The following is an 18701-nucleotide window of genomic DNA, read 5'->3' on the forward strand; positions in this document are numbered from 1 at the left end:
GTCCAGCTCTGGAGCCCTCAGCATAAGAAAGACACAGACCTGTTGGAGCGGGTCCAGAAGAGGGCCACAAAAATGATGAGGGGGATGGAACACTTCTCCTCTGCAGAAAGGCTGAGAGAGTTGGGGTTGTTCAGCCTAGAGAAGAGAAGGCTTCGGGGAGACCTTATTGCAGCCTATCAGTACTTAAAGAGGGCTTATAAGAAAGATGGGGGCAAACTTTTTAGCAGGGCTTGTTGTGACAGGACAAGGGGGAATGGCTTTAAACTAAAAGAGGGTAGATTTAGACTAGACAGAAGAAAGAACTTTTTTATGCTGAGGGTGGTGAAACACTGGCAGAGGTTGCCCAGAGAGGTGGTGGATGCCCCATCCCTGGAAACGTTCAAGGTCAGGCTGGACGGGGCTCTGAGCAACCTGATCGAGTGGAAGATGTCTCTGCCCATGGCAGGGGGGTTGGACTAGATGACCTTTAGAGGTCCCTTCCAACCCAAACTGTTCTACGATTCTATTTGCAGCAAGTCAGATACTTAGACTGACTTCCCAGATGTTCCAATGGAGTCTGTCGAAGTATGGGTTACACTTGCTCTGTAACATTATAGGCTAAGAACATTTTATACAATGCTATGTAAGAAATATTTTTCAAAGTGTTCTAATGAGTTTCTATGCTTTCCCTGAAAAGAGCAAGGTGGAGGATGGGGAAAAGAAGTGGCACAAGTTAAATATGAAAACTAACTTTCTCTTCATGTTCCCTGCTGAAAAAATCCTTCATCTAAATCACACGTGATGACTACTGTTATGCTTGGTTCCCCTACCCTTCTCCCCAGACAGATTTAATTTGGAATAGGAGCATAAAATTGAAGCAGGTCCAACTATGAAAACTGCTAAGCAATGACAGAACATCTGTTTTCAGATCTTATTCTCAAATATGGAGGAAACCTGAAGTGATTCCTCAAAGAGCAGGATTAACAGAAAAACAAACCAGCAGTAATCCAAAGCCCTGAATGTATAATACCATGTCTCCAAGTTCCACGCTCAAGTCTACAGCTGCTGTTCCAGATTCTTCATCGGTTCCATCCAGTTCAAAAGCCTTTTTATAGCAACCACGAGCTCTACTTTTGTCTCCAGCAATATCTCTGTAGTAGTTACCTAAATAACAAAAGACACTTCCCAAGTAGCTGTCCAGTTTTGCAGCCTATAAGGAAATATGAACACAATATAAGACAGCATTTTGAAGGATTATACTGATGGACAGGACCAGTGATAACTACTTGTTCAATCTCTGCTTATCAACTTATTTAAACTCCTTCTGTGATACATCTGAGTAGTCTGATACATCTGAGTAGTCAAACTTTATTTTAAGATTTCAGAGGTTACGTGAGCTTTAAATATTTGCAGAATCTGCTACAAACCTCATGACACAAAGCATTTTGTACATGAAGTACTAACAAGCTAGTTGTGCTAGGAGAAAACAATTCCTTACTGTGTCCCATCACTTTCATAATCTACTCGGTTTCAACCATTATGCTCATACTCTTACATCACAATTAACTCCAGCCTTTTCTAAAGTTTAAGTTCCTTTTAGATATACCTGGCAGATTCGTTTATGCTTAAGAAACCCACAGCTCCCAAGCAGCAAAAAACAGCTTTGATAATAATAAAAAAAAAGCTCACATAAAATGGTTTAGAACCAAAAGTATTGTTCACTTCAACTACATTCTCCAGTATACTCTGCTGTTACTGAAGTGCTAACAGTAGGCAATGATTTGAGTTGCCAACACCTATCATGAAGTTATATGGTGAGTTTACAATGTCTAGTCTTATTTTGTGTACTTCCATGTTCCCAATAAAGATGTCAGACTAAATCTTTTGGATTCACATTCTTACCTATGTTCAGAGAAAAAGCCACAACCACCAAAACCCCAAAGATCAGGAAAACTATATAAATTGTGGGGGTTTGCAGACTTACTTCCTTGGACAGACACTGAAACTCTTAACACCATTCTCATCTTTTTTCCTTCCTCACTTTTTTTACAGTTTGAATTTTCCCTCCCCATTTCAAAATGTCTTCAAAGATCTACGCTGGTCATCTAGAGGCCTTGACTTTACAGCCCTCAGGGAGACAAGACTGAGAGAATCACCACTACTTTTGGCTAAATCAAAGGCCTCAAAAATTAGGTGAGAAGGGGAAAACAAAAGCAGGGAGATTCCAGGTAACTGCACAGCTCCCTGCAATGCCTTTTTGCACAGTTGAACTTGGTTTACAGGCTCTGGAGGCTTGTAAATGGTAACAAGCAGAATATTCAAGTCTGTCACTCCAGTCAGTGTATTTTCCACATTTGGTTTCTGATATAGGAAAACACTAATTCTATGTGAATAGTTAAAGCAGCCATTACCTTCAAGAACTGAGTGAGTGCTTTTCCTTTGTCTTTTTTTGTCTCATCACTCATGAACCAGTATGTGAGCCCCAGGTACTGATGATACTCTGCAGTTTCGGCCTTTCTTTCAATAGCATTTAGAAAACTAAATAAAAGGAACAGAGGTCAGATCAGACAAATTCTCAAAAGCTGCAAAACACTATGTTCTATTCTCCCCCCACTATGTTCTATTCTCCCCCCACATTTCCCTGTCAGAGGAAAGAAAAAAATAAATCTACCTTCTTTCTGCCTGTTCATAGTTCTTTTGGGAATAATGGATGAAACCCTCTAGAGCATGGGACTCTGCCAGTTCAGGGTGGGACAACAGAAGCTCTTGTGAAATCTGCAAAAGGATGTCATTCTTCCCTAGTTATTTCCTCTATGAAACCAAGAATTCTACTTAGCTTACAGGAATGACAATACAGCACTAACCTTTGAAGCTTGATCCACTAAACCTTTGTTTAGATAAGCCTGACCTCTGATAGCTAAAACCACTGGATCACTGCTCGCATCCACAATCTAGAAAACCAAGTAATAGACATGACCAAGTTATTATCTCCCCAGATTAAGAAATCAAAGGTGTCAAAAGCAGGCAGACTGCACAAAGATAAAGACAAGAAAACATTAGATAGAATACTCTTGAGAAGCCTTAGACAGAGCAATTTTGATGGAGAACAGGTAGAAGATTGTAGAGAGCAAGGACAAAGCTACAGACGTCTAAACAGTGAAGAAGTAGTGTACATGAAACTGAGAGGCAAAAAAGAGAGGAAGCAACTTCTGCTTAAAGCTTAACCATTCAATCTTCAAGTAATATGCTCTCGTTTATGACTTAGCACCAAGTGAATGAAGGACATGGGGAGTAGGATTGTAACAGTAATTCAAATGAAGATGAACAACAGCCATAGAACTAGCAAGAACCCAGCAGCACCGAGCAAGACCAGACAAGGTCAAAAGTGACAGCTTCTAAAATCAGAATTCTGAGTGAAAAAGAGTTGTAGCAAAGCCTAAAAAACAGAGAAGGAAGGAGTGTTTGGATTACACTATAGTCGGTAGGAGTTGTCTAAACCACACAGAATGTAAAAAGGAGGCAAAGGAACAAATACACAGCTTGAATTTTTAGTACAGAAAGATGAGAGCACTTTTTAAAATTTAAAAAAAAAAACCAAAACATTTTAGTCAATGAAAATACCTGCTCAAGTGCTTTAATGGCTTCTTCTGCAGCATCCACATCAGCTATTTTAATCAAAGCCTCAGCTTTCAACTGAAGGGTAAGGTTCTTCCACCGAAGACTAGGACCCTCAGGAGTTCCAAGAGCCTGAAGAGCTGTTGACAAGAGAAAAGTTTCATCAATTAAAAATAGAAAAAGGAACTAAAAAGTGTACTACTGATCCCGATATTTAAAAAATCTTGTTAATTATAATTTTTCAGTCTAATAAAAAACCACTTAATAGAGCAATTTTTTTGACTGCTCTCCCCCATGTTGAAGAAATTATTCTGTAAAATTTCTATCCATTCAAGTTTAATAGTTAATTTTAGAAAGGTCCTCTCAGATGTGTGGAGGGACCGACTGCTTTCTAGCTGCTGGCCTTATAAATGGAATGCTACATTTTTCTGTTCTATGTTCTGAAGAAACAATGACCTTTCAATAAACAAGTTGTTTTACGCTTCAGTGTTCAAAGAAAAAAATATTACTGAAACTAGGGATTTAACTCTGTGCCTGTACAAAGGTAACTTTGTACCTTTCTATACAGAATTGATTACTTCCCCAATACACAGTATAATCTCACCTCAGAGAATGAGGGCATCTCTGTTGAAGTTCAGTATTCTCCAAAGGCAAGAACTTTCTGAATAACTCAATTAACTGTATTTATTTTCACATATGATGAACTTTTGTTTGACTTGATACAGCCAGTAAGACAGGCCAAGCATAAAACAATGCTTCCCCAGCATTCTCTCCCACTTTCCACACATTCTTTGGAACCAAGGAAACTTTCTGCACCAACAGCATCTTTTAGCAAGGCACAATAGCTTAACTTACACCTTGCATTGAGAAACAAAACTTAGTTTGTTCTGAGCCTGCCAGGTTTTAGTTTCATTTGGTACTAACTAGACCTCGCATAGGAAAACAAAACACTTGATCTTTATTTATCTTCCACATCACTTGCAACTTCACAGATTTCAAAATCATCTCTTCTCCAGACTGGAAAAGGACTTTACAGGCTACTTATTTGTTCTCATATGCTGCATTTTCCACACATTTGATCAACTTTATCACTAGTCTATTCACTTCTAGAATTTTTTTTTTTTTGAGAAGGGGTGGATGGGTACCAAAGCTGCACACAAATTTCACCATGCTGCTAAAGTTCTTAAAGCAACTGCATGCTGGTGCTCTGCTTCACTAACCATTCCCTTCCCTGTAATTACTAATATTTGACTTGCCTGTAAAGCATAGAAAAGGAGAGAAACAGTCCTGTTTTTTCATACAAAATGAGGACCTTTCTGCTCTCTACTTCAACAAGACTGTAGGATAGCTTTGTGGGAACATTTCTTCCCACAACTCATGATTTTACATTTAAGACTATGGAATTTTATTCATTATTTTAACACCTAGTTACTCACTCTGGTAATCTCCTTTCAGAGTTCTGCAGTCTGCTTTGAATAGCAGCAAACTTTATAACATTATTACTCAACTTTCATAAAGGACTAGAAAAGAGGATGAACAACACAGGTATTGGTGAAAGTGTCATGGACACCTCCTTCCAGCCTGAAAACAGATGTCATTACTATGCTGTGCTCTAGCTTTTAACTTGTTTAAAACTGACAAAAACCACTCAAAGCTATAACTCTACTTCTTAACCCAAGGCTGCTTAGTTTCCTTAACAGTCTTGTAAGAGATCTTACCAATTACCACCTGGAAATCAGAGAAGACTGTATCACATCTCCCTTATCCATGCGCTTTTAAACTCCTTCAAGGAGTTCTAAGAAAACAACTTTACTTTACAAAAGCTATGCTGTCTATCCCCCAGAATAATTTTTTCTACATAAATTCCTTAACTCTGTTCTTTCAGTTTTAACTAATTCAACCACTAAACATATCAGACTTGGTGGTGGTTTCCCTCACCCTTCCTAGAACTGTTTTTAAAAGTTAGGGTCACGCTATCTACCTCCAAGCATTCGGGTGCCAAGACAGTTTAAGCAAGCGTATTGATAAACCCCTTAGTACTTCAGCAATTTCATCTTTTTGTTCCTCAGTCAATTCCTAGGTCAATATCTTAGAGCTCCTTAATGCTACTTTTTCTTGTCTTGTTTTATAGCAACTTCTATGAATGCTATAATCACAGACAAGTTGTTTGATGAATCCCCTGAAAAGAAGGGTCATGGTGTAGAAGTCACCCTGATCTCTTCCACACCGAACACAGATGGGAAAAGAATGATGTCATTTTCATTCTTTCTGCAATAATTTTCTTTTTACATACTTTTGGCGGCAAACTTTTTAGCAAGGCCTGTTGCGACAGGACAAGGGAGAATGGCTTTAAACTAAAGGGAGGTAGATTTAGACCAGACAGAAGGAAGAACTTTTTTATGCTGAGGGTGGTGAAATGCTGGCAGAGGTTGCCCAGAGAGGTGGTGGATGCCCCGTCCCTGGAAACATTCCAGGTCAGGCTGGACGGGGCTCTGAGCAACCTGATCTAGTGGAAGATGTCCCTGCCCACGGCAGGGGGGTTGGACTAGATGACCTTTAGAGGTCCCTTCCAACCCAAACTATTCTATGATTCTACTTTGTTCTGTTTTCACATTTCCTCTGCCCAAATTTATAGGCCTTTTGAATCTCCCTCACTGGCAAGTACTTCCCCTTGCTTTTAATAATTTCCTGTGACTGTTTAGCCAGGTTTGCATACTTTTACCTCTTCAAGTCTTTCTTGAGAAGTTTTTCACTGCATTTGTCCCTGTCAGAAGAAAGTCCACTTTGGCTGCCCCCATTTATAACCACCAGATAATGGCTCTACTCAGATTAGATATGCATCACTAGGTCATAAGAACTGCTTTCATTCCCAGCTAGCACGGATGAAGATTTACACTCAGTGAGGTTTCTTAACATGCAGTCGTACTATGCAACATTTCTGCATTTTACATTCACTTGATTAAAATCTTACCTTTTAAGTCTAAATATGAAGTCTTCCAGACTAAAAACTTGTGACACCTACCCTTGTGGTTTCAGGCAGTTATTGGCTGTTTGGTGGAGTTGGGTCAACCATCAGCTGAAGCAGCACATCAGAACATGCAAACCACCTAAATGTTAATGATCAGACAGCTTTCTCGTTCTGATTAGCCAAGTGTTTTCTCTTTTCCTGAGAGTAAGCAGCACAAGGTGCTTTTCAGCTGTCACAAACCAAGAGAAGCAGGGGACACCAGCACAAGCTGTGAGACTGCAAAAAGCAAAGGACTACGACTGCTGCTAACTCAGGCCTACCATGCAAAGCCCACGTTGGCTGGACTACATAAAGTGGCGTACCCCTCCAGTTGCTCTTTCCATTAGCGGGCAGTTACCTTGATTGCAGGACAGGACGGCGTCCCTGTGTTTGTGAATTTTCATCTGTGCCTCTGCCAAATAATGCCATGCTGCTGGACACTGGCTAGTCTTCTGCAAACCTAATAAAAGAAGAGTTTAAAAAAAAAGGCACTAAAAAAAGTTGCTGAGGGCTGCACTGTAGCTGGCAGATGCTGTATTGCCACATAATGCCATCAAAAACACGTTATCAATTAGATAGTAAGACTTGCAGTTAATTTTTTCTTTGAGTCTTATTTTAAACTGTTTTAGACATACAGGCCTCCACGCAGTAAGGCAAAGACTAAGAAGCACGTAAGCTTCTGTTCAGCTTAATTTTGCATATATTACATATACAGAGAAGAAAAAGGGGAAAAAGTGAGGAAATATATAACACTGGTTTAAGGTGCACTTTTGTTTCAAAAAGAAGAAGTCCTTCACTTTGATCTGACATTAACATCAGCATCCTCTAGACCACTTTACTAAATTTTTCTTAGAAACCAGAAAAGGCCTATAGAACTTCAAGACAGCAAAAAAACGATAGCAAGTGTTTCACTGAAACTTCCTGATAAACTTGCCTTAATTAAAGATTCAGTAATAAAACTGAATTTGAGTCTTCTGAGATACATATATACACCTCTAAATAATGCCTTGAAGCTTCAATACCTAAAATGCAAACACTTGGCTTACGGGGAAAGACATTATTTCCAAACTTTATACTTTTCTGCTGATACCAAAAGCCTTGCCCTCTGCGTTCTCAGCTTCATAAGCAGAGTATTACATGTAAAAGTAAAAATTAACAAATAAAATTATTTGGGAGATGTATCTTTTGTCAAAAACAGGATGTATGTTTTGTCAAAACATCCCATGGGCATTTAAGCCAGAAGAATTTGCCTTCCATGGAAAACTTTTTCCTCTTAAGCACCTGAAATTTTTATTTCAGATTTTAGGCAAGACATGTTATTTCACTGTGGGTAAGCTATTGTAGAATATTCCGAAATCCAATTTCAGAAACAATCTTTTTCTAAACCTGGGTGAAAGAATGCAGGCTATCACAGCATAGCCTGACTGACTCCTGATTGCTTAGATCCCAAATGCTTACTTACCCAGCTTTCTCAATAAGCAGTTTTGAATTATTCATGGCCAGCAGAGTGAGAGTGGAGAGTCCCAATTTCCCTCTAGTATACTTATGAATAATTTTCAAAGAGCTTTGCCATTTCAATGCAAGCAAGATAATTACAGATTAGTAAGCCAGCTCTTCAGCAATTCTGGCTACTGTAACAAAAAAAAAAATCCTCCAATATTTCTCTTTAGATACCCAATATAAGTGTTTACCCAATGTAAGTGTTAAGGAGGTCTTAAAATGATGTTACTTTAAAGGGAAGTCATTTTTGTTCAGGTATAGAAATGCAGTGACTAGATTAGAGGCGCTGCATTATATTTTACTTTATAAATTCCACATTCCTTCATTAATTGCTATTACTGTATTTACTGCTTCATCTAGGTATTTCCCCAATAACAGTCAGATTAAAAAAAGTTTAAAGTTGATCACACTAAAATACTACAGAGCTGACTATAACAGAAATGACAGACTTCAGAAATGTTATACTTAAAGCTATATTTAAAAAAAATCCAATCCCCAGTCAGACAAGTGTATTTTTTAAAAATCTACCTGGTCTTAGAACTGGCAAAGTACTATAAAAGTATAAGATTCCCAAAATATCCAGCATAAACTAGCTGGTGTTCAAGTTATAGAGTACTTATACCTCATATTACACATTTACCTTCAGTGAGACTCTTAACAGCCTCCTTGTATTTCTTTTCTTGGAGGCATTTTATACCAAAACCAATGATGCCTGGACCACTACTTGCGTCCATCTCCAAAAGCCTAGAAAAACAGTGCAGGGCCTCTTCCGACAAAGTACCTCGTTTCAGAAAAAGAAATATTTTACAGAGTTTTAGATTAAAAAAAAAAATGCAATAGTATACCTTATCTACATTAAATATCACCCTTACCCTTTGAACTCAAAGTAATGAATTTATTAACTAAACTTTTTTCCAAAGGTGCTACATATTCATCACCCTCCATCCCCAAAACCAAACCCAAAACCAAGCAGTAATCTAAATACCCAGTACCACCACACAAAATAAACTGTCAGTTTGAAACCTGAATTTTTAACCACTCATGTTAAATTACTACAGGTATACTTCTTTTATTAATAAAAACCTTCATATGCTTTTCATGTAAGCCCAGCTGAATGCCCACATATCAAAATCTGCCTCAAATATATAAAAATAATTTCTTTCCAGAGTAGGCCTTGCGTACCTACAAATTTGCTGTGATAAGCTTGCTGAAACAGTCTGGCTGTGAAACCACATAATTAAATGTCTTGGCTTAATTTTAACTGATGCCACTAACTTTTTACGCTTATGTTTAGCTGTGATTGTAGACTTGGCAGTCCTTGCTTAAAGCAACAGTTGTGACTTGCAGCAACAGTCTCTGAACTACTGTTTCCTTTAAAAAATTATGGACTCATTTGACATAAAGGTTGCCTTTGATTTGCATTTGGTAAAAGTGACTAATAATGCATCCGAGTTACAGCCCACAAGTTTGGGGCATGAAGGACTATGACATGGTTGGAATGACTCAGATATAAACAAACAGCCTTACTGAAACCTAAGCATCATCCTCCCCACCCCAAGATGGCTGTGGGATGGTGAGATGTTGTCAGAGCACTGGCATATAAGAACTGTGCCAACCAGATGCTCCTTTTCCTTTGGAAACCAGTTTCTGCATGTTTCTCTGAACTATAAAGCATTCTCATGTGGAAATGAGAGTCTGGGCCTCATTTGTCTTCATCCTTTCAAATCAAAGTGAAAAATTCTCTCGTTTTATGTTGCTACGGTATTCCATGAAGCCTACCTTCAAAATTAGAAAAGGCATTCTTCTACCTAAGCTGAAAGTTATTTCTCTTTATATAAATCAGATGGCTTTTTTCCCTGATTTTCTTTCCTGGTTTTAAAAAGAAATAAAATCAACTTCTGATGCCTTAATAAAATGAAAGACCAAAATTTATTAGTTATCTTTGAAAATGCTGAGAAAGTGTCCAACACAACTGCAATGTTGTTTAGTGAACTATTGAAAATAGCAGTTGTATACTTTCAGATACCTGCACTATTGAACACACCATGTTTGGTTTTTTTCCCCTCATAGTCTCCTTTTCTACTTTGAACAAACATCTGAACAGGTCTGTTTATTCCCTATTCACCAGGCATTCTTTTGGAGAAAGTTTCACAAAAGTTTGGTTTTTTCACCAAGACAGATTTTCTACGTCAAGAATAACCTAAGGCCGTCCTCAGCCTTAGCGCATCAGTTAACATTCTCCATTCCCTCTCCTAAGCTTAAGAAGCTAACCTTCATTTATCTGGAGAGGCTGCTTTCGAGTTTTGAAAGGCATTCTATTTTTGCAACTTTGTACATTGCCAGAGTTGGACTTAACTCACAGAAATTTTTCGCCAGTTTACAGTCACCACTCAGTTACAGAGCCAGGAAACAGCAAAGCATAGGACCAAACACTTTTCATTTCCAGACAGGCAGAAATATAACATAAAAGTAAATAATGCACTTGTATTGGGTCGTGAAGGGTAAAAACCTGTAAAAGATTGTCACAACACTAACTATAAAAGAAATATTTTAAGCCCCAAATATGTCTAAACCCATCCTACTCACCTGATTGGACAAAGTGCAAGCAAAGTACTTCTAAAGGATAACACACAGCAGGATACAAAGCCATCATATCATTACATGCCTTTTCCAACCTAGCTGTTTCATGAGGAAACTTGAAAGGAAAAGAATAGTTATTTGTGTGAATTATCAGATGTGGAATATTACACCTATTCACTGATGAAGATAGATTAACATAACCTTACTTTTGACAAGCACTGAATAAAGTCCTTGTAAAGATTTTGGTGGTCTTCACCAGGAACAGTGTCAGCAGAGTTCACCGCATGTTCAAATGCAGTCAAAAGCTGAAATAAGAAATAATTAGAAGTGCAACAAACAACGACTCTAGGAAAATGTTATCTTCACTGAATAGAACAGCTCAGTTGGAAGGGACCTACAACAACCATCTAGTCCAACTGCCTGGCCACTTCAGGGCTGACCACAAGTTAAAGCATTTTATTAAGGGCATTGACCAAATGCCTCTTAAACACTGACAGGCTCGAGGCATCGCCCACCTCTCCAGGAAGCCTGCTCCAGGGTTTGACCACCCTCTTGGGTAAAGAAAGGACTCCTCATGTCAAGCCTAAACCTCCACTGGTGCAGCTGTGAACCATTCCCAGGCATCCTGTCCCTGGATCCCAGGGAGAAGAGATCAGCACCTCTCTCTCCACTTACCTTCCTCAGGAAGCTGCAGAGAGCAGCAAGGTCAGCCCTCAGCCTCCTCTTCTCCAAACTAGACAAACCCAAAGCCCTTAGCCACTCCTCATAGGACATGCCTTCCAGCACTTCCATAGTTAAGTGGATAGTTACCCGTTATGGGTCCTACTCATTAAGTTTACACTAGTACTGTGAACAGAGAAAGTCACAAAGCAGGTTCATTACTGTGAAGTAGTACTGAAATAGGATCCAAACCATGTTAATTGTCTAGTACAAGAGGAAGCAGCTATGCACTGTTTCGTAATGTAAGATGGGTACAAGGAAGGCAAAATTTGGAAGAACATAGATTCTTGTTCATACGTAATCCCAATTCAAAGAAGGACTTGGTACCACAAAACCTAGGTTACTATCCTCTACGGTTAGCTGTCAGCCCTCCCCCCTGCTCTAGTCTATAAATCTAGTCTTTTATTTCTTGACTCCTTATATACAGAACACAGGCACCACAGAGTGCAGGCTACCAAACAAGCATGCTAAACAAAAAGGTTGCCCACAGCTTGTCACAAGTGCAATACTGAATAGGACGTTGCCTTCAATGCCACACCCATCCAGGTTCAGATGCTTTACTCAGAAATGCAGTAAACCGCAGATTTGCATGTGAAACCTATTCCTGATATTTATGCAACTTTTTTCTTTGTTAAACTCCTTGCCCCCAAAACGGAAAGCAGTGCTGCCTGCAGTATCTCTTTTCTATAGTAGCTCGCAAGTTAGAGCATTTGCCTTCTCAAAAAGTAGAGATCCAGATTCAATTTTCTTCACTCTCAAATTATTTCAGTTTCTATTTTCCACCTTTCTGGAACACTGCTATCAACCAGATTGATGATGAGAAATTTCCACCCTTCCTGTTGAATGAGGTTCATCTTGCAAGAACAGATAAATCAGGTAAAACAAAATTAACTTTGGCCATAGAGAACACAAGATCAGTATAATTCACGATCATTCTGTTTGCTCCAATTAGGTTTGACATTCTCCTGAGAGAGCTTAAAATCTACAGGAGAAAGGAAAATTTGAACCCAAACATTACTCTTTGGAATAAACATTATGTATGAAGAAAAGGAAAACCAGCACAAAGCTACCTCTTTCACCCTGGGGGGAAAGTGGGGGGGAGTTTCTCATTTTGAAGAACACCTACATTCTAGACTCTGCCAAAACTTATGAATGATGCTTATGAGTGACGCTTCTCGTAACATGCAGAGGTAGAACAATGCATCACTGTGCTACAGTGCAAACTTGGACTCCTGCAGAACTTAGGAGGCAGTTAATGAAGGAGTTCCAGGATGACTGCTTGGATTTAGGTGCCTTATTCCACCTCAGGCCTGTATCAGGCTGATGCACCCTCACTGCTTCTGTCAAAAGGTAAAATCACCCATCTTCTCCTGAGAAGTTTAGTACTACTGAACATTAATGAGACAAGCAGTCACATGATTTGTAAGGTTTTTAAGGCTTCATCTAAAGTCTAGCTGCACTGTGCATATACATGTACCTAGATGAGAAGGAGTGAGAAACATTACCGACTGCTCAGTCTTATTATCCTGGTTTTGTGTACTGTCTTTCAGCAACTGGATCATCTTCTTCCAAAGCTGATGCAGCTCTGCCTTTTCTGCACCTTCCTCCTGTTTCATTCGTATTAGTTTCTGCCATGTTTCAGCCACCTGTCAAGAGGAAACAAATGAACCATGCTGTCACTCTTTAAAGAACTGGAGGTCTGATACAAGCTTTCCAGGTACTGTCAACTCTACCACACTAGGGTAGACAACAGAGCAACGTTTAAAGTAACAACCCAGATTCACCTGCTTTCTGATTAAAGCATTGTGTGGGACCTGTCCACCTTCCAAGGTACGGTAAATAAGGGAGGCAACACCAAGAGTGTGAATTCTGACTCTGGCTCCTGGAGGGAATCAACAGTACAAATAGACCTCAACAGTCCTCTGATAAACTCTGAAGAAAAAATATGGAAGCCTTGTGGGATCTACAGCACTACGAACAGAAACAGAATAACAGCAGCAGTACATGTTGAAATTCCAGTGTGGAAAAATCAACAGGACTGGAGAAGAGAAAATAGGACCCTGAAGCCAAATTTGTGGTTTCCTGTTGCACATAGAGCAAGTCTGCCTTCATATGCTAAACTATTAACATTGAATTTAGTTTCAGAAACTGGTATACAAAGAGGCTTTGGAGCTAATTAATAGTCTTGAGCCTGATGCTAAGTGTATGTAAAATTTTTCATTTTCCATTGTTGCAGGAAAGGGAAGAAAATGACACGGAGCAAGACCATGCACCACCTTGTAAGAAAGCAACCTTTTTAAAGAGTAAAGGAAGAGTGAACAGCATAACTGCAAAAACATGTATCCTGTAACATTACTATAGGGACTATAGGCAATGTTACTGTTGAACCATTCAGGCATTTAACAGCTCCACCTCGTGGTAAGCTGAGAAGAGCCACGACTACTTCTGCAATGGTCATGCTGACACAGACTTCGGGAGGACTACGAGGGCTGAAGCTTGAGTTGCCCTGGAGCAGCTTTGCATGTCCTTATCGTTGTGCATGAAATGCAATACGTAAGCCACAGGCAATCGTGTTCAGGTTGTGTACAAATTCCATCTTACCCTCTGGCATGAAGTATCAGGGACAGTCTAGGATCACCACACCAGTCAAGGGCTAATCAGATACCTAGAACTGGCCAAGGACAAGCAAAGAACACCTGACTCATGCACACTGCATGTAAATGTGCATTTGGGATCATGCTTGACTTCTAGAAATAAAGCAGAAGAATGAAGTTGCACCCTTTCAGCCTGTATACTAATATTCTTTGTCAAGTTTTGTCAGTTTAGTGGATTGCATCCAAGTCTTATGCAGTGGAAAAGAAAGGAATATAGTTAAAATCAGTTCTTCCTGGTAGTGGTCCACAAGGAGACCTTAAGTGGTCTGTGGCCCAAAAAATTGGTGATTCCTTAATGAAAAGTAGCTAGTTCTAACAAGAAATTCCCATTTGATCAGAAGATGGAAAGTAACATAGGCAACCCACCTCTAAATATTTCTTTTCTTGATGATACAGTTCCACAAGCTTGTTACATACATCACACCATTTCTGCTTGTCACCACTACAAAGGAAGAAAATCCCACACAAACAAGGTAAGTTTTCCATAAAATAGGATAACTTTTTTTAATTCTCACAATTTTTTTAGTAGGTTCAGTTGCCAAGCAAATACTTAGAATAAATACCACAGATTGCCCTAAAAGTTCTACTCATTGCCGCTGTAATCGAGTTTAAAAAAAATTATTTTAAGGATTGTACTTTTCCTTTTGAACAATTTTCAAATTAAGGAAACAAATCGAACACTCCAGACAGCTACAGTGACAGCCAAGAGTTAGATTTGTTTAGAACTGTACCTACATCAATCGGCTGACACATATTCTGTGATCTTAAAAGCAGACAAAAATAAGCCTACTTATTAATGCAGACAATGAACTATCAGAGCTAAATGCTTCAAGGCAGTGAGTTTAGACAGAGGACAAAGGGTAACATTAGAATTCTCTAAACTACTACCCTCAAGTACAATTATTCCAAGAGTTTTTGCCCTATCAAAAGGCACAGGGTCAAGAAACCTTATACAGGTACAGAAAACCTTAGTAACAAGTGCTTACCCAGTGAAGGAACAAAGCTTTAAAAAAAACCCAAACAAACAAAAAAACCTTGCAGACTATCCTATGTATCAGCAAGGGCATTCACTGAACCAGAAATCTTAGACTGCATTATGGTGTCCAATACTCTTTACCTTTCATAGAGTTCCAAGAGCTTTTGGTAAACATCTGCTAAGTCTCCTTTGACATCTGTTTGGTTGGATTTCTCATATAAATTTGCTAATCCCTTTGAAAAAAAAAGGATAAAAAATAAGTAAGATTTTATGTCAACGGTTAAGTGTTATGAGAACACTGCAAGTACTGCCTGCAAAAACTATTCCATTGCCTTCAGTGGGGTCAAGTGTTAATGTAGTAATCTCTGAGCAGAATCTATGTTGGTACTTCTGTACAGACTTATGAATCTATTTATTTTAAATGAAAAGCTTTCCTCACTTTCTTAATGTGCTGGTTTTGGTTGGGACAGAGTTAATTTTCTTCATAGTAGCTAGCATGGGGCTGTGTTTTGGATTTGTGCTGAAAACAGCGTTGATAGCACAGGGATGTTTTCGTTACTGCTGAGCAGTGCTTACACACAGTCAAGGCCTTTTCTGCTCCTCACCCCACCAGCGAGCAGGCTGGGGGTGCACAAGAAGTTGGGAGGGGGCACAGCCGGGACAGCTGACCCCAACTGACCCAAGGGATATCCCACACCATATGACATCATGTTCAGCATATAAAGCTGGGGGAAGAAGGAGGAAGGGGGGGACGTTTGGAGTGATGGCATTTGTCCTCCCAAGTCACTGTTACGCGTGATGCTTTGCTTGTGCGTGTGGCTTTTGCTTTACCGATTAAACTGTCTTTATCTCAACCCACGAGACTTCTCACTTTTACCCTTCCGATTCTCTCCCCCATCCCACCAGGGGGGAGTGAGTGAACAGCTGTGTGGAGCTTAGTTGCCGGCTGTGGTTAAACCACAACACTTAACTAATACCAACAACTACATGAAACCTGAATATGTCACATAATCTTGTCTGCATAATAGACAATATACAAAGCACACTAAGTCATATGATAAAAGACCTATATCCAAGTATCATACCACCTTGTAGAGTAACAGAAAGCCAGAATCTGATTGCGAAACTGAGGAAATTTCAATACACCTTGAAATCAGGCAGCAACAGTGATACTTTAAAAAGCTATTTATATTGAAAATACTCAGAACCTTACTAGCTTAGAAAAATACCGATTGTTTGTATCTGAGAGACAGACCTAATATGCAACCTCACACTTCAGAAGTCTCCAAATAACACAACTGTATGTTTTAACTATACATTGTTATAGGTTGTCATGCACACACCACCCAGCACACAGTTATTTTAAATGTATACTATTAAGTATTAACAACAAAATTCACTATCAACCCGCTGGAAGCTGGAAAAATAAGTTACTAGATAAAACATTTTCTCTCCTATGAGAGAAGCATTGTCAAATGTTTCTTGAGCTACAAGCATGGAAATTCCTAAGCATGGACAAATTTACTGTATCTGTTTCAATTCATCTTCTCCCTTGCATGTTTTACTGCTATCTAGTCTACACAAGAAATACAGACTTAAATATATTGGAACTAAAGTTCACCCTGCTACGCACACGCAGTCACCCCCGGCTTTACTTTGGACACACAAATAATACTAACCTCAGCTACCCCGAAGCTTCAGAAGAACCAAGGGCCTCAAGAAAACACAAAGCAAGCCTCAGCTCTGCCTCGTTTCCATATTTAACTCCATAGTGCCACTTTTCAGAGAAAGAAGAAGTGAATCTGGACATTCACGTACCTGCCACGCCAGTAACTGGTTTGGTTCAAGTTCAATAGCCTTCTTATATGCTCCTTTGGCCTGATCAGGCTGCTCTAACTCAGCAGCTGCCAGGCCAATAAATACCCAAGCATTGTAGTTATTTTTTTCTTGCTTCAAGACCGCCTAGAAATAAACAATTTTAAGTGAAACTGAGGAATGAAATGCATCTTATAGATCCACGTATTGAATTTTATCATTACAGTTTGGTGAATTATTCTTATTATAATATTAGAAGTTAAGTCATTTTTAGGAAAAGACTAAGATTAGTAACTTCAGCTTTTTATGCCCCAGAGGATGGTTCATATCTGAACTGTTCTGCCAGTAACCATATCTGTACCTCAGCAATTAAAGCACTCCTGTCGAGGTCTGGATCAGAAATGGATTTTATCACTATCATTCTAGACTTTATATTCTTATCGCCACCTATAAGCAAATGCAAAAGGGAAGGGGAATAAAGATTTACCTGTGGGCAACTAACATGAACAATCAAGGACGTTAAATCTGAAAATTAATCCCAACTATTACATCAATAAGGTACTCCACAATCTGCATTACTATATGGCTGTAGCGGTATGGGAACAGCAAACAAAATGTCCAAAAAAATACTAACTTTCAAGTAAAAAATTAGTTACCTTGCAATGTTTTAAGGCTTCCTTATATTCTTTATTTCGTATTGCTTCTCTAGCACTCTTTAATGCTGCCTTCACCTCCTTATTTGACATTGTGGCTACTAAGTAAAAAGGACATATAATCAGTTCTTACAAAAAGATATAATGAACTCAAAACATTGTTTATATCCTACTGTAATTGCATAGAGAGCATTTTAAACACAGAAATATAGTGCAATACACCAAAATGCATACAGCACTAAAAATTGCTGAAACAAATGATATGGTTGAAATTACTTAACTTACGCTTAGCTGCAATGCAGGATTAAGTCAATATTCCAAACAGTTAAATGATACAAAGTAGCTATCCCAGAAGGAAATTTTGGTTAAGGTTCAAGATAAATTTAAATAGGAGGAGAGGTGTTATAGGACAGTCACCATAGTTAGACTTCGAGAAAGGCACCCTGCATATAGTTTCTTTTAAAAGAGGGATTACTAAGCAGTGAACTGCGCTTAAGAGGCATATTGCACCGGACACGTGCTCAAGGGGCTCCTAAGGATCAGAGTTTTTCTTCTGTGCTATCTACAGCAGTACCATGGCCGGCCTGTCACTTACGCTCAGGCATGGTCCACAACGCTCCTCTCCCTTCACACACACTTACGGCAGACCCTCCTTCCGACTGCAGCTGTTCAGCCAAAAAGAGTAAGCATTGAAGGCCACGTCCAAGAGGCATTCTCGCTTTTGAAGTCTGACACAATCATGTGCTATTTTGATGCATATGGTAAATATTTTGTTTCAAATCAGCTTCAGAAACACTACAGGCAAAACTGCCTGAATGGGATGAGGCTGAGAAACCACACAGCTGGTGCAGGCACTGAAAGAAACTGAAAACGTGGCAAGCTAAAGAACAAAAAAACCTTTCAGCAGCCTTAGAGCAAAAGGTAAAGCGTGGATGAAGGGCCTCGAGAGAAATTAGTAATGGAAGGACAAAGGAGGAGGGCGAATTTCAAATAGCCTTAAAAAAAAAATAAGGAAAACCTGTCAAACTTACATTGTCCACCCGCTCCTGGAGATAAACTTGTTTCCTAAGAGGGCACGGGCTCCTCGATCACCACAAACACACCCCCCCGCTGACTGCTCCGAGCCTGAGCTCCATTTTCACCTACACAGAAAAGAGGCACCACGTCAGCGCGTAACCGGGCACCTCGGAGGCGTCAGCCCA

At 39.3% G+C, this 18701-nt stretch overlaps 1 protein-coding gene across 1 annotated transcript in view; it reads right to left on the reverse strand.

Moving 5' to 3' along the window:
• Positions 1-18637, reverse strand: part of TTC37 (tetratricopeptide repeat domain 37) — a 52666-nt gene extending 34029 nt beyond the window's left edge. Inside the window, 15 exon segments of the mRNA XM_009330309.1 lie at positions 1010-1189; positions 2391-2517; positions 2651-2754; positions 2844-2930; positions 3601-3734; positions 6960-7061; positions 8742-8882; positions 10688-10796; positions 10888-10986; positions 12907-13047; positions 14422-14497; positions 15173-15264; positions 16850-16993; positions 17503-17600; positions 18531-18637. Coding sequence (XP_009328584.1) covers positions 1010-1189; positions 2391-2517; positions 2651-2754; positions 2844-2930; positions 3601-3734; positions 6960-7061; positions 8742-8882; positions 10688-10796; positions 10888-10986; positions 12907-13047; positions 14422-14497; positions 15173-15264; positions 16850-16993; positions 17503-17592 — 1626 coding nt within the window. The 5' untranslated portion in view covers positions 17593-17600; positions 18531-18637.
• Positions 18638-18701: the final 64 nt, after the last annotated feature.

The sequence above is a fragment of the Pygoscelis adeliae genome, unplaced genomic scaffold, assembly GCF_000699105.1.
Source record: "Pygoscelis adeliae isolate BGI_AS28 unplaced genomic scaffold, ASM69910v1 Scaffold178, whole genome shotgun sequence".
Lineage (NCBI taxonomy): Eukaryota > Metazoa > Chordata > Aves > Sphenisciformes > Spheniscidae > Pygoscelis > Pygoscelis adeliae.